The following is a 27,270-nucleotide window of genomic DNA, read 5'->3' as shown; positions in this document are numbered from 1 at the left end:
GGCTGCTGGACAGATGCCATCTAGTGATGAAACGTGGTAACTCCTCTTCCCAAGACACGGGTGGCCAACCCCGCAAATGCAGGGCTCACAGGAGGAGCCAGCAGGAGGCAGAGAGTGACAGTGACCCACAGGGCACTGCCCTTCTCCCCTGCCTGCCCATCCTGGTGATTCTCTGTTACATCTGGGGGCACATCTGGGGGGCCATACAGTCTAGGACCCGTGTGTTTCCATGTAGGACCACGTGGAATCTTCTGTGATGTTTTTCCTGCTCTTATTCCTGCATCAGTGTCCTCCGCCCGAGAAGTGACTGTAGTGTCCTCTGTGTCACCACTCCCGGAGAGCCCCCATGACAAGGACAGGACCGAGGGTGCCAACGGGTGTGCCTGCCGGCTTTGGAGACCCCAGGACGGTGCTGGGTGCCACACCCCTGCTCTGCACAGCCCCGAGGCCCCAGAGGAGGCTGCCTGAACCTTGAGTCTCTCCGTCCCCGAAGCAGGACGTTGTCTTTGGCAGTTCTGTCTCTGTAGGGTTGGGCAGGAAGCAGGCTGTGGCAGGCTGTGGGATTCTGAATTTCTGGAACTCAACCCTGAGCACCCCAATGGATGCAAAAGGCAAGTGGGGGTGGTCCAGACTCACCCAGACACCTGCCCATACGCCCCTGGTCTTCATCAAGCACCGACCTCCTCCATACAAACCAAAGTGTGGAAGCAACCCAAGTGTCCGTGGACAGATCGACAAACAAAACGTGGTCTATCCACACCGGGATGCCACAGAATCTTCTAAAGGAAGGAAATTCTGGGGGCGCCTGGGGGGGGGCTCAATTGGTGGATTGTGCAACTTTTGATCTTGGGGTCGTGAGTTTGAGCCCCATGTTTGATATGGAGATGACTTAAAAATATCTGGGACACCTTGGGGGGGCTCAGTCGGTTGAGCGTCCGACTCTTGGTCTCGACTCAGGTCATGATCTCACCGTTTGTGAGTTCGAGCCCCTACATTGGGCTCTGCGCTCACAGCGTGAAGCCCGCTTGGGATTCTGTTTCTCTCTCTCTCTGCCCCTCCCCCATTCACTATCTCTCTAAAGAAATAAAAGGAAACTTAAAAAATACATAAAAACAAAGGAAGGAAACTCTGACACCCGCTATGACACGGGTGAACCTTGAGGACATTACACTGAGTGAAAGAAGCCGGTCAGGAAGAGAGGGTACTGCATGACCCCACCTGTGTGAGGTCCCCAGAGTGGCCCGGTTGGTAGAGACAGGAAGTGGAGTGGCGGGTGCCCGGGGCCAGGGACAGGGAAGGGGAGCTCCGCCCCCCGGGGTCCCAAGATGAAGAGGGGACTAGAGACTGGGGCACAGCAGTATGAAAGTAGAAAATGGTCACCATGGTGAATTTTGTCTTGTGCGTATTTTACCCCGGGTTTAAAAAGACAAAAACAGAGCCGGCATCGTCCTACACACCCACACCCTGGGGAGGGTGGGGGCGTGAACGCAGCTGATGAGAACACGTCGGCTTCGTGCTTTCTTTCTCCCGCGGCTTCTCAGGCCACGGGCGCACACACGGGCGTCACACGCTGGGGGGCCCCCGGGGATGGGAGAGAAGCCCGTAAGGGTGCCAGATGGCAGGGCTGAGAGGGGCGGGCAGCACACGGAGGTGGGGAGGCGGCCCGCTGCTCATCCCGAGGCCGCACGCCTCCTCCAGCCATGGACGGGGCTGGGAGACAGCAGGTGCACGCCCTACTTCCCGTCTGCCTTGCCCTGGCCTTCTCCCTCGCCGCCCTGGGCAGCAGCCACTGGTGCGAGGGGACCCGCAGGGTGGCAAAGCCTCTGTGCCAGGACCATCCGGGAGGGCTAGGATGCATTCATCTCAACAGGGGCCACGGCGGTGGCAGGAGGGACGACGAGAGCCAGGCCGTCCAGTACATTTGGGAGACGGGAGACGACAGGTTCATCCAGAGCCGGTTCCACGTGGGGCTCTGGCAGTCCTGTGAGGAAAACCTCGGCAGCGCAGGTGAGCGAGCGTGGCCGCAGGTGCCGGGGGTGGGGGCGACAGAGGCAGGGGCTCGGGAGCCAGGCTGCCTGGGTTTGAATCCCAGTGCTGCCGCTGACAGCCTCTGTATCCTTGGGTGAGCTTCTTCACCTCTCTGGGCCTCCGTTTTCTCATCTGTGAAATAGGATGACAGCAGTATGTCAGCAAGAGTTATTATAAAGCGTAAATGACTGGCTTCCCTGCCTTGCAACAGTGCCTGATGTGGGGTGTTTGTAAGAATGCGCTTTGACCATTTGCTAGTGTCTACCCAATCCCCCGAGAACCCAAAGTGGCCCCGTCTGAGACTAAACCGCATCCCTGCGCTTTTTAGGGGGTCTTGAAATGGCAGGTTCTCAGGGGCACCTGGGGAGCTCCGTCGGTTAAGCATCCAACTCTTGATTTCGGCTCAGGTCATGATCTCACGGTTCGTGGGTTCGAGCCCCGAATCGGGCCCCACACTGATAATGTGGAGCCTTCTTGGGATTCTTTCTGTCTGCCCCTTACTCTATCTCTCCCTCAAAATAAATAAATAAACTTAAAAATAAAATTTAAAAACTTACAAAAAAAAAAGAAATGGCAAGTTCTCTTGGAAAATTGACTTTTATCATCATCGGTGGGAAAGGATCCTCCCTCTTGGGGGGCACCTTCAAGAAGTAAGAATCCTTAACAAGCTAGACCTTTGTCTCTGGAAATCCTTGCAATAACCCTGCAGAGTAGGTATTATTTCTTCAGCTCACAAGTGAGGAAACTGAGGCTCAGAGTTTCAGGTCATATGGCTGGCGAGCCCAACCCCGCTTTTGCCGTATTACTCAGCCCCGGTTCTATATCTTTTGAACTTCTGCCAGTTGGTAAGGGAAATGGGAGAGGAAGACAAGAGAGAAGAGGGAAGGGAATGGTTGGTATTTGGAACACCTATTTCAGAAAAAAATTTTTTTTGTTTTACATCCTAAGGAACTAAGGAGGGAGGAGCTGAACTCCGCAGTGTCATACAGCCTGAGGGCAAACCCAAATCCATGCTTGGGGCCACAATGCTCTGCCCTTCCTGCTAGAAAAGCACACCTGTCAAGGTGGAAAGGAGAGGACCTCCCCCCTTTTTTCTCTTGACCTCAGGCTTAACACATTAAATTTCTTGACCAGCTTTTTGTTTTCCCTGGAGTTTCTAATTGCCTTTTTTTCATCCTTATAGCATTAGTGGTTTCTTCTGAGGTCTAAGTAAAAGGCTCCAAGTAGGAACCCTCTCAATGCTGCTTACCCCTCTCCATCCTGCCCTACTGGGGGCCACCAGTGCCTAGTCTTACCCTTCCATGTGTCCCCATCAGTACATATGGCCTTTGCTTTAAGTGTGGTACACACGATACAATAGTACCTAGAGCTAAAGCTACTGGAAGGGCCTCCTGCCCCTCTCCTCTGGGGGGGGGGGGGTGCCACTATCTTCCTATACGTCCTCTCTCTCTACCCCCACAGACACAGGAGGCTCATGATCCTGCATTCTGGAGGGCACTGAAGGCAGTCTCAGATTTTCAGTTTGGAAAATATAGTCACCAAACCCATAGGGAAGTTGCTTGGGAATTTCCACTCCCCTTCCAAGTCCCCACGTGAGGTCTGCCTACTTCTATTTCCATAGCTGCATATAAGCACCACTCCGGTTATCAAATGTTTGTTGTGCATGAGAATCGCCCAGCAAGTTAATACAAGTCCAGGTGCCCAGTGCAGGAGATTCTGGTTCGATAGATCTAAATGGGGTCTAGATATCCACAGTCTTTTTAAAAAATATATATATATTTAAGTAAGGTAATATTTATACATAGATAAGAGATCAAGTCATTTAAAAACACTTATAAGAGAAACCAACAGTCCCCTCCTGCCTTCCTGCTCTATAACCTGGTCCCACCCTTCAGAGAAACCACTTTTAGCTCAGTTGTTTCTTCTGGTATTTGCCTCCATGTTTCAAAAACCATATGCTGTCTTCATGTTAGACATGATTTATTGACTTCCTGTCATGACAGATAAGGATAAATCTCTCATACCACCACATCCTATGTCTGTTCTCCCATCTTCCTAATATACTTATATTGTTGTTTTCTATAAATCAATAAACCAATAATTATTTAGACTGTATAAATATTGTTCATTACAGAATCAAGGAGGTGCTACCAGTACATTAAATTTCTTGTACAGCCTTTTGCTTTCCCTGGAGTTCCTAATTGCCTTTTCTTTTCCCATCCTCATAGCATTGTTTTTTATTCCCCTCAGCTCTCTTTTCTATCTGGTGTTATCTGTATCTCTAATAAGCTCCCCTGGTGATTAAGACACACACCAGAGTTAGAGAAGCATGCCCTGGGGTATAGCAAAGCCCTCTGGAAAGGGCGTTCTGAGCAGCATGGAACAAATTCACTAAAAAACATTTCCTTGTCAAGCACAAGATGAGGGGAATGGGGGGATACAAAGGTGAGTGGACCACAGTGGTGAGGATCGAGATGAAACTAAAACAAGGAAAAATATGACCATGGTTACCACAAAGATTCACATATGATATCAGAATAGAAAGGAGAAAGAGGTTATTCACAGCTCTGGGCATGGCGAAGGCTTCATAAAGGAGGTGGCCACTGTACCTCCAAGCAGGACTGTGACTTTAATAGATGGAGATTAGGATATTCCAGGCAGACAGGACAGAGTGTCTGAGGCAGAACAGTCCAGGTATTTGCGCTAGAACACAAAGCAGGGTGGAAGGGGAAGCCTCGTTACAGAAGAACTTAACCCACGTGTCTCTTCAGTGTCACCCGAGGCAACTCTCCTCCCCTGCCACGCAAGGTCACGGTCACTCCAGGACAAGGATCTGGGCAAGACAGCAAGACAGTGTTCCCTAGAAAGAAACACCTAAATGAACAAGATGAGAAGCACTGCTTCTCAGGAACCAGGAAATTAGACACCTGTCCCTGAGCTTTCTGATAAAAACCTGTGACCCAGGTGGGAGGAGGGGGGCTTTCTCGACCTAAGCAGAGGCCGACAGCAGAGTTATGGGCTGTGAGAAGACCTTTCACACTTCTTCCTCTAGAGACCCGGAATCTCCTTGACATTCTACCAACACACACACACACACACGCACGCACGCACGCACACACACACACACACACACTCACACACACACACTGCCTTCTCGTGGATCACACCTCTGCAAGGTTTTTAAATATATTGTCAGGAACACAGGCTGAATTCTAAGGAGGGTTGATGTTCTCAACGTTTCATGGACAAAGTCAAGTAGAAATAAAGAGTAGGATTCTTGACTCCTTTCTGATTTATGTGCATCTTATATACTTTTTTTTAATTTTCTTTTTTTTTTAATGTTTTTATTTATTTTGGGGACAGAGAGAGACAGAGCATGAGCAGGGGAGGGGCAGAGAGAGAGGGAGACACAGAATCCGAAGCAGGCTCCAGGCTCTGAGCTGTCAGCACAGAGCCCAACGCGGGGCTTGAACCCACAAACCATAGGATCGTGACCTGAGCTGAAGTCAGACGCTCAACCAACTGAGCCACCCAGGCGCCCCTCATTCTTTGTAAAAGTCTTACCCAGACTCCCTCTTTCCCTCCACAGTGCCCAAAACTCAACTGAAGAGAAGTTGTCTTATAATTGACAATGAATAATTTTGTGTCTATCAATCCAAAAAAAACCCTCTGCTCACATTTTTTATGCTTCCTAAGATAATAAGTTCATCCGAGTAAACCACAGTCTCTAAATACCGTCATCACTTTATTAAGAGCCAAGAAGAAGCATGTTCTCCAGAACACCTTTTTTTCCCTCGGAGAGATGTGATCACCTTCATGTGTTATGAGACGCTCCCAGAGCAAAAAGCTTAGAATGAAATTTTTACTAAAGAGTAACTAAATTAACAACAAACACGCAAAGGAATAAAACAAAAGATACATGCCACAGGTCGCAAACCAATGCCCACAGAAGGTGGTAACAAAAGCAAATGAAGCAAGGTCATCAGAGAATACCAATGACCTTGAAACCTCATCCCCAGATAAAGAGGCAGCCCCTGGCTCAGCTCAACTTTATGGTCATGAGGGCTTACGTGCTCAATGTTGTCAGATCCTCCAAGTTTTACAGAAAAGTAAAATACTTGGATTTCCCTGTGAAAATCCCCAATTTTAAAGCATCTCAAAAACATTGCGTAGGCCCAGGAAAACACATTGGCTGCGGAATATAGCCTGGGGCCCCCAGTTGAAGATCAGTCCCCATAAACATCTGCTCGTAAGTCTCATTTATCACAAGTGTCTGGGAGATTTGGGGTAGACGACAGAAAAGGATTACTCCCCTACTCACGCATACTCTCTCTCTCTCAAAAATAAATACACATTAAAAAAAAGAAAAGAGAAGAGAAGGATTACAGCTGGAGGTGAATGGGAGGGCACCCAAACTGCTCAAAGAGAGAGTCCCGGAGGAGGGGGGAGCTCAGGACACCTGACAGTAAGGACTCCATCCTGGGGAGGGTGCCCCTTGATCTGAGAAAGCCTAGGAAAGGGGTCTCGGGAAGTCCAACACCCCCTCCCCAGCTCTGATGTCCCCAGAAGTGTCCCTGGATCTTTTCCTTCTGAGTCAGCTCTGTCCTTGCAAAAGCTGACCTTCCAGGGGAGGCTAATCCAGAGTGTGATTTTAGAACATCCTCTGCACAAGCCACCTCCTCCCATTCCTTTATGCCACTGTCTAAAGTCCCTTTAAATTTTTTTTAATGTGTTTATTATTGAGAGACAGAGACAGAGCATGAGCAGGAGAGGGGGAGAAAGAGAAGGAGAGACACAGAATCGGAAGCAGGCTCCAGGCTCCGAGCCATCAGCACAGAGCCCGACGCGGGGCTCGAACCCACAGACGGAGAGATCATGACCTGAGCCGGAGTCGGACGCTTAGCCGACTGAGCCCCCCGGGGACCCCTGCCTAACGTGCCTTTAAAGGGGTGCAGTGACTCTGATCCCACACTCTGAAATGGAGATTTGAGATGAAAGCGTCCAATCAATGAGCCAGCAAAAGGTGTCAGTTTCCAATTCTTCGCTGTTGCACTAAACCCCAAAGGTCAAGGACAGAGGGGCCTGGGCACCCCATAGAGGGGAGGGGGTGAGGAACAAGCAGACAGAGATGCCGGAGTTCAGCACTGGGGACCCGGACACCAGTTCCCAAGCTGGCACGTTGCCCTGCTTGGCTGGTGAAACTCTATCGCCAAGCTCCGTTAACACCCGCCTCTCTGGCTTCGTGGGATTTATGAAGATTTTTCCTTTTAATCCCGCTGGCCTCATTCAAAAGGAACACCATTTCTGAGGATTCAGATTAATCAAGGGGTCACGACGGCCTGACATCTGGCCCAGGCTGACCTCAGCCTTCTAAGCTATTGTGAATTCTCCTAATCTCCTTGGCCGGCCTCCGCTTTCTTTTCTGCCCTGCCCCTGGCTCTGTACCTGGCCTCCATTTTATTCCTGAGAGAAAGGGCGGCCCTCCAAGGAAGGCAAGAGAGAGAATTCGTCCTCCGTGCATTATGGAGAAAGACAGCAGGTGGGTGATGTGCATAAGGCACTGGGTCTCAGGTGTTTCGATTCCTGACTCTACCGACCTGTTTGCGTCTGGCCTCCAGATCTGTAAAATGTGGCTGTGTGCACTTGTCTTTATCGATAACAAAACACTCAAAAAAAACCCAAAAACAAATAAAAACATAAGGCAGTTCACAGAATCCTTTCGCAACTTTGTCATTGGAGGACTTCTATCATACCCATTTCACAGATGAAGAGACCGAGGTTCAGAGTGGTCCGATTACTGAATGGCAGAACCAGGCACAGAGGCCAGGCCTTGAGGATTTATGTGCCCCATTCTGTCCTTGACATGCAGTTGTTACCCCCTGCCGGCCTCACTCATTGGGTCTCGTGGGGATGACACGGGGGCTTACGTGAAGAAGCTCTCGCTGGCCCCAAAAGGCTCTCTGAGAGCAGCGTGTGAGTGTGGAGATGTCCCCAGTGCAATGGCGACTTCCTTGGTACAACCAGGAAAAACTGGCCGAAGTTTTGCTGCTGCGACCCTAACACCGTGCCCACTGCCAAAATCAGAGAATCTTCAGGAAAACGGTTGCATCCATCCAAAGTGGGCTTAATTCAAAAGCTGAAGAGGCCACCGTGGCTACAGATTGGCAGACGGGTCCCCAGTGCTGTCATCCTCACCCCTAGGTTGTGTAAATGCCCTCCCCCGGGTCATGTGACGGGTAAAGCCTGCGACACGTTCTCCAGAAAGAATCCCATCAGAGCAGCTCAACCAAGTGGCTGTATCATAAACCCAGCCTTTGTTCCTCTTCTTCCCAGAGCCCAGCAGAGGCACAGGGCAGACGTGGGAAGCAATGAGGCCCCAGGGCGCTTGGTGTTTCGTGAGGACAAGTGTGGCCAATCTGAAGGTCTGTGGCATTTAGACGTGCACCACCATGAGCGTGCACCTGTTCGTGCGGACAGTCCTTCCCGCATGAGCCTGACGCGGTAGAAGGTGAACCGAAGGGAAGGGCTGTGTGTTGAGGAAGCAAGGCCATCAAAGAAGAGGAACCTTGACTCAGAGCTGGAGGAATAGGGAGCCACTGTAGGTTCTTGAGTAGGAGAGTTACCTGGGGTTTTCTCTCCTACAAAGGAGAAATAATTTCTGCGGTCGAAAGATGCTCCCCCAAGCTTCCTTCTGTCCCTGAAAACTTCCAGGAAAGGTAGGTGACGTGACCCTGGCCCTCAGGATACTTACAGTGTGCTATATTTAATAACAATCTGGGCCCTAACCACATGCAAACAGCCCCCAGTACAACTCATTTTATTTCAGGGAGATTTCGGTGCGTAGGAAGTGAGAGCGGCTTTCCTGTCCATTATTTCATTAAATCCTTGATGCGAGGCCAACGCGGGGACCGCTAAGCTTGGTTTAGGGCTGAGAAAGCCATTCCTTTGGAGAGGCAGTGATCTGTGCCCCACCTGGCCCTGTTTTAGTTCCCACCAGCCCAGACGGGGAGCAGCTCCGGGGCTCAGGCTTGTCTGCATCCTCTGGCACCTTCTGGGCTGTGCACCAGATTGCATCCAGTCAGTGATGCAGCGGGGGCGGTGTCCTAATGCGGCCCGAGTCCTAATGCTCCTGTACCAGCCACTTACCCTCAGGGGTCCTTGGAGCCACTCCCCTGAACTCTGCAGGGAAGAAGCAGGTGATTGTGCAGGCATCTGGGCATCTGTCATGGCAGACGATACTCCCAGGCTTCCGGGACCCTTCCGGAACACGAAATAAGCAGCCTCTGGTGCACACGCAGTAACTACCCCCGTCCTTCCATGCTCCAGAAAGCACAGTAGGATTCCAACAGCGAGGTCACTCGGTAACAGCTCTGAATCTGCTCTAGTGTGTTTTTTAAAATCATTACAGGGGCGCCTGGGTGGCTCAGTCGGTTAAGCGTCCGACTTCAGCTCAGGTCATGATCTCACCGTTCGTGAGTTCGAGCCCCGTGTCGGGCTCTGTGCTGACAGCTCAGAGCCTGGAGCCTCTTCTGATTCTGTGTCTCCCTCTCTCTCTGCTTCACTCCCCTGCTTGCACTCTGTTTCTCTCTCTCTCTCACACACAAAAATAAACATTAAAAATTAAAAAAAAAAAAAACAATACAAACTTTGTTCCTTTCCCTCTAACCAGAGACAAACTGAGACTCATACCATAACGGATGCTGTTTGGGAAGGTGAGAACCTGTGGTCTAAGGCTCGCAGTATCAGCCCAGACGGGCTGGATTATGCCTCAGTAACAAACAACCCCCAAATCCCAGGGGTTTAAATCAACAAGTTCATCCCTAGTTCATTCCGCATGTATTTTTTAGGTTGGCGAAGGGTGACTCCTCCCCACAGCTATCCAGGGACCCAGGCTGATGGGGACTCCATCTGGACAGGTGCTTCTGTGAACACAGAGACAGGGGAACAAGAACCAGAACATTGGCTCTTAAAGCTTCTGACCAGAAGTGACCCACCCCATGCCAGCTCCCAGTTCATTGGCCAAAGGAAGTCCTATGGCCAAGCCTGGATTCACCAGGAGGGGATTGAATCATGCTCCTGTTGAGGGGTGGGTGGGGTGGGTAAGGGGGCCAGCACATGTCTGTGAACAGTAAAGCCATCTGCCACGTCCCCTAATCCTTGTTCGAAATGACCTGGGATAGAGGCGCCCGGGTGCCTCAGTCAGTCGTGTGTCCGACTTCGGCTCAGATCATGATGTCACGGTTCCCGAGTTCAGGTCCCACGTCGGGCTCTGTGCTGACAGCTCGGAGCCTGGAGCCTGCTTGGGATTCTGCGTCTCCCTCTCTCTCTGCCCCTCCCCCACCCATGCTCTGTCTCTCTCTCCATTAAAATGACCCTGGATAGGGGCGCCTGGGTGGCTCAATCGGTTAAGCGTTCGACTTCAGCTCAGGTCATGATCTCACAGTCTGTGAGTTCGAGCCCCGCGTCAGGCTCCATGCTGACAGCGAGGAGGCTGGAGCCTGCTTCAGATTCTGTGTCTCCCTCTCTCTCTATGCCCCTCCCCTGCCCACACTCTGTCTCTCTGTCTCTCTCAAAAAAAATAATAAAAAAATTAAAAAAAAAAAATGACCCTGGATAGACTGAAGGTGCTCGAAACACAGTCTGTCCCTAAGAGAGTGAGGGTGCTAGAAACACAGTTACTCCTCCTTATGAGTATATTCTCTTTGTGTTCTAGGTGAAAAGTGTAGAAGTTTCCGGAGTATAATACCAGCTGAAGAACACGGTAAACACCCATGTTCTGTCCACCAGGGCGCCTCACAGCGTGGGTCACTTTGTGTGTGTTGTGGGAGGCGGGGGGAGGGGCGGAGACACGAGAGAGCTCTTTGTGGTTTTTCCACGAAGTCAAGTCCAAGTGCTGGAACCACCTGCCCCCTGCATGTGCCCTGTAGTCGTCAGGGGCTCTGGAAAAGGTGGTACAACCGACCTTGCCGGCGGGGAGGGGCGGGAAGCCCTGACCGGTAGTGTTTACCGGGTCCCAGGGCACGCATACGCCCACGGCGGCCCACGGCGGACGCAGGGCTGGGAAGAGATGGGCTCCCGCACCCTTCGTCTTGTCTGTGCCGCTCATCAAATCCGTGATGGTTTCGCGGGGTCTGTTTCCCCAGCGGGAGTGCAGGTTTTGTGAAGGCTGGATCTACACCTGTTTCGCCCATTGCTGGGGCCCCAGGACGCAGCTCACAGACACCAGCTTCCCTCCCTGTTCCTCTGTCTTCTTACCTCCACCTGCAGCACAGTGTCTCCTAGAAGCGGGCGGGATGCCCTCCGGAGGGCAAAGGATCGGCCCACACAGATACAAACAAGGTTTCGGGATCTCTAACCAGGGCTCCTAAACGCTCAGCTGCCTCTGCCTTCTTCCTTAAGCTTGGTGTCTTCTTTAAAAAACCAAGATTGGGCCGCCTGGGTGGCTCAGTCGGTTGAGCGTCCGACTTCGGTTCAGGTCATGATCTCACGGTCTGTGGGTTCGAGCCCGGCATCCAGCTCTGTGCTGACAGCTTAGAGCCTGGACCCCGCTTCGGATTCTGCGTCTCCCTCTCTCTCTGCCCCAACCCACTCGCATCCTGTCTGTCTCTCAAAAATAAATAAAACATTATAAAAAAAATAAAAAAAAAATAAAAAGACCAAGATAAAGTCTTCTGGTCAAATCCAAACAACATACTAACTTCTGAACTGGGGAATAGAGAGGCCACCACCCCCCCAGCCTCTCTCCTGTCCCCACATCAGACTCCTGCTTTATTGTTGTTTTTATTTTTCCCCCTCCCAGCGAAGGACAATCTTTAAAAAAAAAATTTTTTTTAATGTTTATTTATTTTTGAGAGAGAGAGAGAGACAGAGCATGAGCAGGGGAGGGGCAGAGAGAGAGGGAGACACAGAATCCGAAGCAGGCTCCAGGCTCTGAGCTGTCAGCACAGAGTCTGACGCGGGGCTTGAACTCACAGACCGTGACATCATGACCTGAGCTGAAGTTGGACGCTTAACCGACTAAGCCACCCAGGAGCCCCTGTTTTCTGTTTCTTTTTACATGCTGACAATCTCTGTATTTTATTTTTTAATTTTTTAAAATTTTTTAATGTTTATTTTTTGAGAGAGAGACAGAGCATGAGCGGGGGAGGAGAGAGAAAGAGGGAGACACAGAATCCGAAGCAGGCTCCGAGCTGTCAGCACAGAGCCCGCCGCGGGGCTCGAACTCACAAACAGTGAGATCATGACCTGAGCCAAAGTCGGTTGCTCAACCGACTGAGCCATCCAGGCCACCCTGTTTTTGTGTCTTAGAAGTGAACAGGATCAAAGGGTTCAACATCACGGTGCTTCTTTTTTTTTTTTTTTTAATTTTTTTTTTTTTAACGTTTTATTTATTTTTGAGACAGAGACAGAGCATGAACGGGGGAGGGGCAGAGAGAGAGGGAGACACAGAATCGGAAGCAGGCTCCAGGCTCTGAGCCGTCAGCCCAGAGCCTGATGCGGGGCTCGAACTCACGGACCGCGAGATCGTGACCTGAGCCGAAGTTGGATGCCCAACCGACTGAGCCACCCAGGCGCCCCGACATCATGGTGCTTCTGAACTCTCCAGGCTCAATGTCTCTATCATCCTCACACTTTGCAGGACTTTTGTGGCTGTCCATTGGGGCTGAGATCCTGAACATCCTTCTGGTGTTGACGAGTGCCGTCCTCCTGGGCTCCGGAGTGAGTTCTCAGAGCGCTGGTTTCCGCTGGCTCAAGGTGGATGCCTCTGTAGCCATCCTCACGGTGCTCGCAGGTACTTGTCGACAGCAGCCAACAGGGGATTCCCCACAGCCTGTCCCAGCGGGAGGGACAAAGCTCCGGGCTGTCTGTCCCCACTGCCAAAGCGCAGGCTGGCTCTTCGCCTGTCAACGGCCCGTTCAGCAGGACAGCTGGCTGGTCCACCGGAGAAGTCACTGAATAAATCCCACTGGAGGGGCAGGGGGCGGGGGAAAGCAATGATGCTTTGGCTGACGGATGAAAAGAAAGGGGATGGAAAATAAAATGTATTACTGGGTCTTTATCACAACCCTGGGAAGGAGACACATTGGCTCTGAGAACAGAAATTGCCTAATGTCCCACAGTAGTTTGTCAGGAAATCCTACCTGGGTGTCAGTTCTCTGCTACGTGAGTGCTGTGTGACCCCAGGCAAGTTACTCAACCTCTCTAAGCCAGCTACCTCCAGTGGCTATAGTGATGACTAAGTAAATGCACCTACTCTGTGGGAAGAATGCAAGAAATGGTTGCTTGCTGAAAGTCATTATCAAGCTCGATGTACGTGTAAGAATAAAGAACTCCCTTTCTTTGGGGTGGCGGTCTTCCTTCTGTATCCTCCTCTGTATCAGAGCAGCTTCATTTGGTCTCCGGAGTGGCCTTTCCATCAAGAAAAGGACCCCCAACAGATGACTTCCTTTGTTTCTCTGTCCTCATACCCCAAGCCCTGCTAACAGTACATCAGTCCAGCCGGGAGCTCACTTCTGTGCGTGATAAGTATCAGGAGTCTTTCCCAAGCTTTATCATCAGCGAATAGGGTGATAAAATCTAATTTCTGGATCTTCATAACAAAGAGGTAGGCCATGGGCTCTTGGAGACTCCTCCCCAGGTCCTGGCACCCTCCAGTGCTCCCCCCAACCCCTGCCAAGGTCATGAGTAAGCCTCTTTCTGGACGTCTGTTCAGTTTCAAGTTTGCAAACACAGTTTCAGGTAGACTGTTGGAGGGTTTACATCACAAGGACTTTAGATGGCCCATTAATATATAAATAATTGCCCCCACCAATTAAAACTCATTTCTATTTGGGCCCCTGAAGCTGATCCCTACCTGGCCACCATTTGCCATGCATTTATCCAATGAAAACACGCGTGAGATTAGACTCCCCACAAAAGAAAGACACAACAACGAAACAGCCAGCATTTAAAAATGAAATCCAAGGCAACTTTCTTGGGTTTTTTATTTTTATTTATTTATTTTTTTAAATTTTTTTTAACGTTTATTTATTTTTGAGACAGAGAGAGACAGAGCATGAACAGGGGAGGGTCAGAGAGAGGGAGACACAGAATCTGAAACAGGCTCCAGGCTCTGAGCTGTCAGCACAGAGCCCGACGCGGGGCTCGAACTCACGGACCGCGAGATCGTGACCTGAGTCGAAGTCGGACGCTCAACCGACTGAGCCACCCAGGTGCCCCAATTTCTTGGGTTTTTTAATGTTTATTTATTTCGAGAGAGAGAGAAAGAGCTCGAGCAGGGGAGGGGCAGAGAGAAAGGGAGAGGAAGAATCCCAAGCAGGCTCCGTGCCATCAGCACAGAGCCCGAGGTGAGGCTCGAACTCACAAAACGTGAGATCATGACCTGATCTGAAATCAAGAGTTGGATGCTCAACCGACTGAGCCACCCAGGCTTGCCCCCCGCACTCAGATTTTTCCCTAAAGTATCCCAGAGTTAGCAAACCATCCACACGCAAAAGAAGTAACAGAACAGAACCCCGTGGAGTGTGGCTTCAGGCCAAATGTGGTCCAAGGACCGCTCCTCTGCCCTGGGAAGGAGAGACTGGAGCATCGGTGCCTCTGAGCACAGGGACACAGGGGCATGACACACGGGGAGAGGTGGCCACGGGAGGAACAACACGTCAGAGGAACACACGCCATATGCATTCAGGACAACGAGGAATTGGTGTGAATGTGACGGGGGACCTGCTTGGAAGGGTTCAAGAAGGACGCTCCTGGGGTTTACATCCAACTCGCGCAAGGTAGGGAAACCCCATCCCCACCTGTGGCTCACAAAGCTTTCCTCGTGCAGGGCTCCTCGGGATGGTGGCCCACATGATGTACACAACCATCTTTCAAATTGCTGTGAACCTTGGTCCCGAAGACTGGAAGCCTCAGACGTGGGACTACGGCTGGTCATACTGGTAAGTTGCTGGCCGTGGTGCCCAAGCCCCGACGGCCCCGCAGGGTTACACGCAGGTTCTGTAAGACTACCGACCTTGGCCATTGCTCTGCCGTCTGACTTTGGGTTGATTTCTTAACCTTTCTGGAGCCCAGCTCTCTCATCTGGAAGGTGATGAGACCTGTCTCATGTGTCCCTAGGCATTCAAAGAGATTATGTTTGTAAAATCCTTGGCAAAGAGTCGAGCCCTCAAGAAATGGGGATACTGGGGGCTCCTGGGTGGCTCAGTTGGTTGAGTGTCCGACTTCGGCTCAGGTCATGATCTCACGGTTCATGGGTTCGAGCCCCGCGTTGAATTCTGTCCTGATAGCTCAGAGCCTGGAGCCTGGTTCAGCTTCTGTGTCTCCCTCTCTCTCTTCCCCTCCCCTGCTCATGTTCTGTCTCCCTCTGTGTCAAAAATAAACAAACATTAAAAAATAATAATAAAAATAATAAAAAATAAATGGGGATACTGATGTTATCCCATTCTTAAACATGGCTTACGGGGAAGAGTCCTGAGTTATAATGCTGCCTAATAAATACTTCAATCATGAGAGACCCTGCCCCTGCTTCTAATGGACAGATAAGTTGTGTTCCTAACAGAAAATCTCAGTCATGTCACATTATACAGGGGCGCCTGGGTGGCTCAGTCGGTTAAGCGTCTGACTCTTGATTTCAGCTCAGGTCATGATCCCAGGGTCGTGGGATTGAGCCCCGCGTTGGGCTCCACGCCGAGCTTGGGATTCTCTCTCGCCCTCTCTCTCCTCCTCCCCCCACCCCTGATCGTGATCTCTCTCAAAAAACGGTATTGGTTCCAATATCATTTTGTTTTGTTTTGTTTCCTATTACTTGTAATTACTTAACTTCTAATCAAAGAAGTACATACAAATAGTTTTTAAAACTCAAATAGTATTGAACAGGGGTGCCTGGCTATCTCAGTCAGTAGAGTGTATGACTTTTGAACTTGGGGCTGTAAGTCTGAACCCCACATGAGGTGTAGGGATTGCTTAAAAATAATATCTTTTTAAAAAATCATGGGTTGGTTAAGCGTCCAACTTCCACTCAGGTCGTGATCTCACCACTCGTGGGTTCGAACCCTGCGTCGGGCTCTGTGCTGACAGCTCAGAGCCTGGAGCCTGCTTGGGATTCTGCGTCTCCCTCTCTCTCTGCCCCTCCCCTTGCTCTCTTTCTCTCTCAAATATAAATAAAAACATTTAAGGATGTTTAAAAATTGAAAATAAAATGGCATTAAATATAGCAATCTCTCAATTCCGTCTCCTCCTATCCCACTCTTCCAGCCCCAACCAAAACCCTCCACATTCCTCTCTGCTCTGGACCCCCTGCCCGGAGGTTTGCCACAGTGCTGTGAGCAGAGAGCTGTTTCTGGGCCCCATGTCATTATCTAACTTAGTTCACATTCACATTTTGTGGGAGCACATCCCCCAGTAGCTTTCTAAGAAAGGGTTCGAGGAGCAAAGATATTATTTTATTTCGTGCATATTTGGCAATGTATTTATCCAATGCTCTATATTTGATAGTTTAGCAGCGTGCATAATCCTTTGCTGGAAATCATTTTCCCTTAAAATGTTGAAGGTGTGGCTCCATTTCCTTCTAGAATCGACTGCTTCTGGCATGAGTTCCATACTATTCTGATTCATGTCCCTTTATAGGTAAGCTGCTGCTTTCTACTCTATTATTGGTATTCTGAAATGTCAGGATGATGCACCTCGGAGGGAAAATCTCTCATTCACACTCATTCTCCCTTTCCTGTGCTTGACGGGCCCTTCAATCGGAATATTCACATCCTAGAATTCTGGGTTTTTTTTCTGGTATTATTTCTTTGATTATTTCCATTTCTTAGCTTTCTGTTCCTTCTTTTTTACATTCTTTAAAAATGTCTTTATTATTTATTTTTGATAGTGAGCGTGAGCAGGGGAGGGGCAGAGAGGGAGAGAGAGAGAGGGAGACACAGAATCCGAAGCAGGCTTCGGGCTCCGAGCTGTCAGCACAGAGCCCGATGTGGGGCTCGAACCCACAAACTGTGAAATCATCTCCTGAGCCAAAGTCAGATGCTTAACCGACCGAGACACCCAGGCGCCCCATGTTTGTTTGTTTTTTAATGTTTATGTATTTTTTAGAGACAGAGTGTGAGCAGGGGAGGGGCAGAGAGAGAGGGAGACACAGAATCCAGAGCAGACTCCAGGCTCTGAGCTGTCAGCACAGAGCCCAACACGGGGCTCGAACCCATGAACCGGGAGATCATGACCTGAGCCGAACTCAGATGCTTAACCTACTGAGCCACCCAGGTGCCCTAGGTCTTTCTTGTTTTCTAATTATTCCTTTTCTAAATATCCTGATCTTGCTTCGTTCATGCAATAGCTTCTCATATGTCTCTGTAGATAGTTATCAAAAGGTTTTCTTCTTGGTGTTTTCTTCTGTTCTTAGCTCTTTTCTTTGGATTTTTTTTTCTGTTTGTTGTTGGGCTTTCCCCCTAGATGTTGGTGTCCTTGAGGGTCAAGTCATGTTTAGGGATGATTGGAAACTCTGCAGCGAGTTTAGAACTTAGCTACAGTAGGCTTCTTTGTAGGTAATTGGAGGTGGAGGCTTCTCTTCTACCTGGGAATTTCGTCCCCCGAAAACACACACTCGTCACTTGGCAGAGGTTCTTTCTCTTTCATTCCTCCTTGTTCTGTGGAAGATGAAAAGTGTAGATAGACCATCATCTCGGAACGTAACAGGTTTCCAGAGGGTGGGGATATAAAGTAACAACACCCAGGGCTGGTGTCCTGCTGTTAGAGCCAAGAGCAACAATAACAAAAAAGCAACACTTCTGTATCAGCAGATCCCATGCTGAGTACTTCCCACACATTAGTTCATTAAATTCCTCACCACCGCCCTGTGTGCAGTGTTACTATCAGTCAAGTTTTGCAGATGAGGAAACTGATACAGAGAGGTGAAGTCATCAGCTCAAGGGTGCACAGTTCCTAAGAGATGGGCGTAAACCCACAGTGCACATTGGGCACAATGACTCCGAAATCTTTTCTCTTAACAACACTGTTGGCTGGTGTCCGAAACTTGTGATCCAAAGTCCGGGTCCGAGCTCAGTGGACCTACGAGCTGGATTTTCATCAGACTGACCTCCCGCAGGAAGGAAACCACAGCCCCACACTCTTCCCTAACTGTGCCTTTTGTTGACAGCCTCGCGTGGGGTTCTTTCGCGCTCTGCATGGCTGTGTCGGTCATGGCCGTGAACAGATACACGGCAGCCCGCCTGGAGTTCATAGAGAAGCAGAGGGTACGGAAAGGCAGTAAGCACTCTCGACACAAATTCCCGGAACCCAAGGCTTCGGAAAGTGTTCGGGAAATGGAAGCTGCTCCCAGCCCTGCCGGGCATGCCCTTGTGAGTGCATCTGAGCACCTGCCACCAAATGCCCCAGGGAAGGTGTCCATGTGCTAGCCACAACCTACCAGCTCTGCAGAGGCAGACCAGCCAGGCACTTACGTCCACAACGAACATCTCTGGGGTGGACTTCAGAAGGCTGTGGTCCGGGTAAACTTTCTACCCATCATCTTACCCTTCATTAAACACCTTTGGCTTTAGCTACTGGTTCCCCGTAAAATGCCAGTGTCTTTAAGTGAGATCACTCTTACAGAAGATATCAACCATTGACACTCTAGTATAAATCAGCATCTCAGGCTTTCCTGACAGTGAGTTTAATCGAGGTAACCAAAGGAGATGGGACATGTGAACACTGAGGGTAAGAAGTTTTGAAGACAGGGGAAAGCAAGGTTCTAACTACCAAAAGTATAAAATGTGTTGCCCGCACATGTTTGTTGATGGAAGGGTATCCAGAAATTTTTTCCTTTAATTAACAGACACAGATTGATAGCCTGTGTGACTATCCCATACTTCCTTTTTTTAATTTTCATCAAGAAGCCACGAATTTAAATTTAAAATATTAGTTTTGTGTTACTTTAAATATATATTTTCTTCGAAATTTCCTCATTTCTACCTATAGTAAAATCTACTTAGAAGAATAATCAAGTGATAAAACAAAATGAGAACAGCCAGATGGAATGACACCTTATCGCAACTAAGTAGAACAAATGTTGGAAATGTTGTACTTAAATTGCTAGGCACTTTTGCTTCTAAAAATAAACATTGCTATGGGGCTTCCGGGTGGCTCAGTCGACTGAGCGTTCAACTTTGGCTCAGGTCATGATCTCATGGTTTGTGGGTTCAAGCCCCATGTCGGGCTCTGTGCTGACAGCTCGGAGCCTGGAGCCCGCTTCAGATTCTGTGTCTCCCTCTTTCTCTCTGCCCCTCTCCCACATGTGCTCTGTCTCTGTCTCTCTCTCAAAAATAAACATTTTTAAAAAATTTTAAAAAAATTGCTAAACGTGCAAGTTGTGTTTAAAGCAGTGGTGTTCTGCATGGTTCCTAATGTGTTGTTATAATATTATATAAACTTATCTTATATTTTAAACTAACATATCATTGAGGCCACAGGTTGCTGAAGACATAATTTAGGTTGCTGTTTTCTTTTTTTTAAATAAGCTGCTAAATTATAACAACCCTAATTATGCCCTAACTTAGATTCATCTAAAGAAAGTATTCATGTGTTTAGTGAACGTGTCATTTCTGGAAAAATGAACAAACCATCCCTGAATGTTATGAATAAAATCACTTGATCTGCTTATGCCGAACGGTAGCCACAGAATAAGGAGAAATCAGCTAAGTTCTTCATGTTTGGGGCTCTAGTCAGGTATGTGCCCAATGAATGATGGCCGCATGGAATTTTGTGGTTTGTCGAACCAGGCATATTTGGAGAGATGTCGGATGGATTTTTGCCAGAATAAGCCCAACCAGGAGGGCGTGCTGAGGTCTCCCGCACTGTTTCCTCACCTAGAGCAGGGGGGTTCCAAACCCAGTGGCCTCTGCCCTCCACAGTGTACAGGGTCCTTTGTATGGTTCATAACCCCTGTGTGTCCACGTAGGAAAGGTTCACAAAGAGACACTCAGTTCGCTTTTAAAAAGCAAAGCAAGGGGCGCCTGGGTGGCTCAGTTGGTTAAGCATCAGACTCTTGATTTCGGCTCAGGTCATGATCTCGTGGTTCCTGGTTCCAGCCCCCATCAGGCTCTGTACCGACAGCTCAGAGCCTGCTTGGGATTCTCTCTCCCTCTCTCTGGCCCTCCCCTGCACGCTCTCCCCCCCCAAAATAAATAAAATAAACTTTAAAAAAATGTAAAAAGCAAAGCAAAACAAGACACATCTGTGCAGAATGCGGTAGAAGGTGCCAGAGAGAAAAACGCATTTTCTGGAGCCACATGAGAGAAGCTGATGTCATCGGAGGGCCCAGGTGGCACTTTGAGAGACAAGCAGTGATCAGATGCCGGGGCAGGACACAGGGTGCTTGATCCCTGAGGCTCCGGCCCAAACTGAATCTTTGCTACATCCTCTGAGCTCCCAAGACACTTTTCTTCCTTTCAAGTGTTTTAAAGTGTTGATTATATTAAAGAATATAACCCACATAATCCTAAATGCATTGCTTAGTGAATTTTCAGACAGTGAACATAACCTGTACCCACCACCCACATCAAGAAACAGGGGCGCCTGGGTTGGCGGGGGGGGGGGGGGTGGTGGTGGGGGTGCTCAGTCTGTTAAGCGTCCAACTTTGGCTCAGGTCTTGGTCTCGTGGTTTGTGAGTTCGAGCCCCACATCAAGCTCTCTGCTCTCAGCACAGAGCCCACTTCAGATCCTCTGGCCCCCTTTCTCTGTGCCCCTCCACCCCACTCTCTCTCTCATCCTCAAAATGAATAAATAAATAAATACATTAAAAAAGGGGGGGGGGAAGAGCCAAGGTGTCTCAGTTTCATATAGCTTTGTTCTAAGACAGACCCCGGTGGATTTTAATTCCTCGGTATATTGAAATGATCTATTTATACACCTGTTTCCCTCTTACAGATAGTAAATTACTTCTCTATGGCGAGGACTGTTCTCTGCATTCCCCGACATCTAAGACCATGGTGCACAAGTAGAAAATCCTCAGACACACAGACATATTTGTATATATGTATGTGATGTGTGCATTGAGAGAATATCATCAATGAATATATATGTAATATATACGTATATAAATATATATTATATATATGTAATATATACATATATAAATATATATATGTGTGTATATATATATATATATATATATATATATATATACATGCACACATATGTTCTATCAAATAGACCATTTTATTTTTTAGAATTTTGAAGGAATTAATATAGATTGTGATTAAGGGCATGGATTCTGGAGCCAGACTGCCTCAACAGAAACCTCAGCTCCCCCCACCGTGACCTTGGGTGAGTCACTTGTCTGTCTGTGCCTCAGTTTTCTCATCTGTAAAATGAGAGAATAGCCCCCCTTTTTCTGGGATTGTGAGGACTAAGTGGGTTAATGTGTGTGAAGATCTTAGAATAATACTTGGCATTTAGCGAGCAAAACAGAAGGATTAACTGCTAAGATCTGCCACGTGCAAAGCACTGTGTCGGGTCCTCTGGGTATTTAAGGAAACCAGATGGAGTCTGAGCCCCTGCCAGCGAGGTGGGGAAACAAGAGTGAAATCTCAGTGGCCGCGCCGGGGAGAAAGCCAGGATCCAATGGATGCCAAGCCACCAACCATTTTTAGCCTGGACACCATCCACCCTGAGTTAACCATTCAGTGACTTTCCTCAGGTGTCTACAATGCTCCAGGCACGACACCATTCCTCCTAGAAGTAAGGACCCAACCTTTGCCCTTTTCTGGTATGAGCTGAACGCCTGTTTGGGGTCCGTTGGTACAGAACTGGTCTGTGTCTACGGTCTACTTACTTCAACAACAGATGAGTCAGTCTCCAAGCTGCTGGCATTCAGTTGTTCTAAGGAATCCATCACGAGAAGCAGCCAGCAGGGGCTCCCGATGGCCTCCTCCAACCAGGCTCGGAGGACTGGGGGGCAAAGGGTCCATGTCTCCTCTTACGAGGTAGGTGGCAAAAAAAAAAAAAAAAAGATGGTGGCTGACCTAAAATGGCTTGGGCAAGAATAAGCAAAGTGTTCACAGATGAAGAACTGAGAAAAGCAGAGGTCTCCAATGAGCCTAAACGCACAGATTGGCCCTGAGTCCGTTTTCCTGACTGTTTTCATGCAACCGACAACTTAGCCTCATTGCTGTCATCAGACACGCCCTGTTGGGGAGTCAGAGCTGGGAAGTCTGGGCTGAGGGGGACTTCTCTGAAGACCAGAATAAGGTTAATAGGCCAACCGAGTAAGACAAGCCATGTGTGTTCATGTAAACGTTTTTCACTCCTTAAATCCGATGAGGTGTGCGTATATGTAAAGCACTGTGTGTGTTTTACAAGCATGGCTGAGAACACCCCCCCTGCCCTCACGAGGCCACACCCCTGCCCTATAGAAACAGTTCAACGTTGTTCTCCAAGAGGGAGGTTGGGGGAGATTGGAAAACAGCCAAGGTTGAAGGTTAAACAACATGCCCATGACTTGTTGGTTGATCGATAATATGTTAATATGAATATTAATTAATATGTTAAGCCAACTGTGATGAATCATATTAATATTAATATTAATTAATTATTAATTAAATCAATAAATTAATTAATAATTAATTTAAATAATTTAAATTTAAATTAAATAATTAATGTAAATAAATTTAATTTAAATAAATTAATTAAATAATTAATATTAATATGTTAAGCCAACTGTGATGAATCAGAGAGACAAACTATCTGGGCGGGGCTTGAAATACTAGAGATACATCTTTTGCACAGTGAAAACACGAAGGAAAGCAGGTAGCAATCTGAAAACAGGAGAATTTGGATTGGAGATCAGGCGAGATAATAAGGATATCAGACAGGACTCCTCTGCTTCTCCTTTTTCTTTTTAAAGAGAGATTTTTTAATTAATTTTTTCAATGTTTATTTATTTTTGAGGGAGAGAGAGAGAGAGAGATGGAGAGAGAGTGGGGGAAGAGCAGAGAGAGAGGGAGACACAGAATCGGAAGCAGGCTCCAGGCTCCTAGCTGTCAGCACAGAGCCCGACGTGGGGCTCGAACTCACAAACCGCAAGATCATGACCTGGGCCGAAGTCTGACACTTAAGTGACTGAGCCACCTGGGTGCCCCTCTTTCTCTCTTTGTTTGATTATTTTATTTTCTCTTTTCAACTAGGAAATATTTCAATATACATGAGCTAACCCTAACAGACATGCAGGTACCCACTGCTCGGATGTAACAGAAGTAAATGGTCTGTCAAGGTTGCCACAGATGTCTCTTTTTAACCAAGAAAAGAAATAAATTGTAAGTGATAAAATGAACGCCCCTGCCCCCCCCCCTTCCCTTCCTTCTTCCCTCTCCCAGGTGGTAACCTCCATCCGGGACTCACTTCTACGTACAATTATGCACATTTACCATGCACATCTGTGTCCACAGACTACACATGAAAAAGTATCTTGTCTGGCTTCACATTTTCTTTTTTTATTAAGTTTATTTCTTTATTTTGAGAGAGACAGAGTGTGAGTGGGGGAGGGGCAGAGAGAGAGGGAGAGAGAGAGAATGCCCAACAGGCTCCAAGCTGTCAGCACAGAGCCTGACATGGGGCTCGAACTCATGGTACATGAGATCATGACCTGAGCCAAAGTCAGGAGTCAGGTGCTTAACCAGCTGAGCCACCCAGGTGCCCCTGGCTTCATGTTTTCTATGAATGGCATCATCTTACATTCAGACTGTCTTTTCAACAGAGGTCGGATAATTCTTTTACCAATTTTTTTATTGTGGTAAAAGACACATAAAATAAAATTTACCATCTTAACTGTTTTTGAGTGCACACTTCACTGGCATTAAACACATTCTGTGTTGTGCAACCTTCACCCCCATCCATCTCCAGAACTCTGGTCATCTTGCAGAACTGAAGCTCTGTCCCCATTCAACACTAACTCCCCATTTCCCCTCCCGCCAGTCCCTGGAAACCACCGTTCTACTTTTTATCTCCATGGATTTGACCATTGTGGCACCTCATCTATGTAGAGTGACACAGTATTTTGTTCTTTTGTGACTTGCTTATTTCATCCAGCATAATGTCCTCAAGGTACATCCATGTTATAGCAGGTGTAAGAATTTCCTTCCTTTTTATGGCTGAATATTCCAATTTGTTAATATGTCAGGCTAGCCCAGCAACCCACCATTCTGCCCCATTCCTCACTTCCCCTCTTCCATAGCCCTGCTACCTATGCAACATTGCCTCCAGGCATTGGGAGAACCCACCCTTCCAATGGGACATCGGGAGTGGAAGCAAGTTCGTGCAGCAAAGCAAGGGCTGGTCCTGGCTGGAAAGAAGGACTGAGCTAACGGGACCCACGTTTCAGCCCAGAGAACACTCATGGGGTTTGAGGAGGTGAGACAGACCCAACGTGTACTGGTTATGGAAGTACGTGCACACACATTACCTGACTTACCCTGTCCCTGTCCAGGGTCCTCAGAACTGGGTGCTGGCATGCATTGAGGTAAGGCAATGAGATGAGCCAACACAGACTAGGAAAAAATTGCCAGGGAGAAGGAAGACACCGAGGCCATCAGCCCAGTGACAGGCCAGACCCCTTCTGCATGCTTTATACACATCACCTCTCATATTTTGACTCTACACAACAGCACGTTTATGAAGGTGGTAGTATTGGGGTCTCCATTTCCAGAAGATGGCCATGAGATTCAGGTTTAACTGTATGCCTGAGACTACAAAAAGTCAGGAGCGGAACGGAGATTCAGACTCAGGACTGGAAGGCTCCTGGGGGCAGAGTGGAGACAAATCCTCTCCTCTCCTTCCTCCCTAGGTGAGACTGTCCAAGGGCAGGGCCCTGGGCATCTTGTGGGAGGAGTCAAGGGGTTGAAAACGCCAGGAGGAAGCCATTGAGGGAGCCCTTCTCCCTGATCCAGAGATGGGTCAGGGCAATTTGAAGTTACACTCTATTCAAAACATGGCTTCTGCTTGGGACCAAGGATACTGAAGAGGCTCCAGGTAAGAAGACAGGCAGAGGGCTTGCTCTGCTTTAGACTGCGGCTTTCATGCCCTGGGTTTCCCGGAATGGCCCCCAATCCCACAGATGCATTCACACTGCTCAGTCTTAGTTCTCAATTCTTGGACTAGAAAATACCTTTATTTCAGGGTCAGGCCAATCTTTAGGCTTCTCTCCTAAAGTAGGGCTATAAAGTAGACTGGTATTTGGAGAAAGAATCTCTTTGTAGACTAAGCAACATGCTTTGGGTTGGAATATCCCTTGTCTATGGCAGTCAAGCCATAAACAGAAAAAGGAAACCCCCCCCCCACCCTTAGTGGATGTGAGTTTTCACTGTTCCCCCTGAGAGCTGCATCTGAACCCAAACATAGGTCCATGCCAGAGATCCTGCTGCCCTGTCCTGCTTTTCTGCATCTCCAGGGCCATGGGGAAAAGTGGAAGCTGCCTAACATTATTCAACCAAGCTCCGAGGGCCGGTGTCCCCGAGCATCTCTCAGACATAGCAAGGCTCTCATCCAAATATCAAGGTATGCAGAAGACCGTGTTTTCAAAGCGTCAGGTGCAGGGAGCTTGGATGGATCGTGAGCCACCTTGCAGGGCTGGCTTGTTACAGAACCATGGACAGTGAGACTGAAGGAGAACTAAACTCATGATAATCTGCACACAGGAGTTCCTGTCAATGTCTCCACTGTCTCCACATGACTAAAGTCAAGGTCACCATTCAGACCTTATCTCACTTGACTAATCAGCAGCATCAGATGCAGGCGGTCACCTCCTGCTTCAAATACTGTCTTCACCAGGCTCCTGGACACTGCTCTATTAAGTCTCCCCCACCACACTGGCCACATCTATTCAGTCTCCTTTGATGACACTACTTCAAGTCCCCAGTCTCTGGATGATGGGAGTACCAAAGAGCAGAGCCCTCCAATATCCTCCCTGTCTACACTCAAGTCTTAGGAGAGCTTGCATGTCATTGCATGTCTAGAAATACCACCTACCTGTGATAACTCCCAAATGTATAACCTGAGCCTAGACCTCTCTCAGCTGGACATACCTCCAGAATGGCTTACCCAACTTCCCACTTAACACTTCCACTTAGATTTAACTGGGTTGCAAAATTAACATAGAACGCAACGTGGAATTCACCCACATCCCCAATCTCTGCCTCCTGCAGTCTTACCCATCTCAAAAGAAAAAAAAAAGAAAAGAAAGAAGGAAGGAAGGAAGGAAAGAAAGATGGGAAGGAGGGAAGAAGGGAGGGAGGGACGGACGGATGGAGGAAGGAAGGAAGGAAGAAGGGAAGGAAGGAAGGAAAGATGGAAGGGAGGGAGGGAGGGAGAGAGGGAGGGAGGGAGGGAGGGAGGAAGGAAGAATAGATGGGAGGGAAGGAGGGAGGGAGGGAAGAAGGAAGGAAGGAAGGAAGGAAGGAAGGAAGGAAGGAAAGATGGGAGAGAGGGAAGGAGGGAGGAAGGAAGGAATGAAGGAAGGAAGGAAGGAAGGAGGAGAGAAGGAGGAAAGGAGGGAGGGAAGGAGGAAGGAAGGAAGGAAAGAAAGAAGTAGAGAAGGAAGGAGGGAAGGAAGGAAGGGAGGGAGGAAGGAAGGAAAGATGGGAAGGAGGGAGGGAGGGAGGAAGGAAGGAAGGAAAGATGGAAGGGAGGGAGGGAGGGAGGAAGGAAAGATGGGAGGGAGGGAGGGAGAAAGGAAGTAAGGAAGGAAGGAAAGATGGGAGGGAGGGAAGGAGGGAGGCAGAGAGGGAGGGAGGGAAGAAGGGAGGGAGGGAGGGAGGAAGGAAGGAAAGATGGGAGGGAGGGAAGGAGGGAGGGAGGAAGGAAGGAAGGAAGGAAGAAAGGAAAGATGCGAGAGAGGGAAGGAGGGAGGGAGGGAGGGAGGAAAGAAGGAAGGAAGGAAGGAAGGAAGGAAGGAAGGAAGGAAGGAAGGAAGGAAGGAAAGTGAACAGTAACTCTATCCTATTAGTCATTCAAGTCAAAATGTCAAAATCTGGGAGTAATCTTGACTCTTCTCTTTCCTTTATTCCCCTCCGTCCAACCCATGAGCAAATCCTGTCTGCTCTACCTTCAAATCTGTCTGAATCCAGGCACTTCTCACCACCTTGACTTCTACCCAATGCAGCCAAGCCAAGGCCACCATTACTGCTTCCCTGGGTTACTGTCACACAAGTCTCCAGCTGCCTCTCCACTTCCATCCTTGTCCCCACATAACCT

At 48.7% G+C, this 27,270-nt stretch overlaps 1 protein-coding gene across 1 annotated transcript; it reads left to right on the top strand.

Moving 5' to 3' along the window:
• Positions 1-1,700: 1,700 nt before the first annotated feature.
• GSG1L2 (GSG1 like 2) lies at positions 1,701-18,443 on the top strand. The gene is made up of 5 exons (XM_042917369.1): positions 1,701-2,007; positions 10,742-10,789; positions 12,668-12,820; positions 14,858-14,969; positions 18,185-18,443. Exons 1-5 carry the CDS (start codon positions 1,701-1,703, stop codon positions 18,441-18,443), a joined length of 879 nt encoding a protein of 292 aa, XP_042773303.1.
• The last annotated feature ends 8,827 nt before the right edge of the window (positions 18,444-27,270 follow it).

This window comes from Panthera leo, chromosome E1, assembly GCF_018350215.1.
Source record: "Panthera leo isolate Ple1 chromosome E1, P.leo_Ple1_pat1.1, whole genome shotgun sequence".
In the NCBI taxonomy this organism is placed as follows: domain Eukaryota; kingdom Metazoa; phylum Chordata; class Mammalia; order Carnivora; family Felidae; genus Panthera; species Panthera leo.
This window is presented reverse-complemented; position numbering and strand designations above follow the sequence as displayed.

Coding starts and splice junctions, on each gene's coding strand:
- GSG1L2 (XM_042917369.1), top strand. CDS start 1,701: ATGGACGGGGCTGGGAGACAGCAGGTGCACGCCCTACTTCCCGTCTGC. Junction 10,790..12,667: donor AATACCAGCTGAAGAACACG/GTAAACACCCAT, acceptor CACACTTTGCAG/GACTTTTGTGGCTGTCCATT. Junction 14,970..18,184: donor GACTACGGCTGGTCATACTG/GTAAGTTGCTGG, acceptor TTTTGTTGACAG/CCTCGCGTGGGGTTCTTTCG.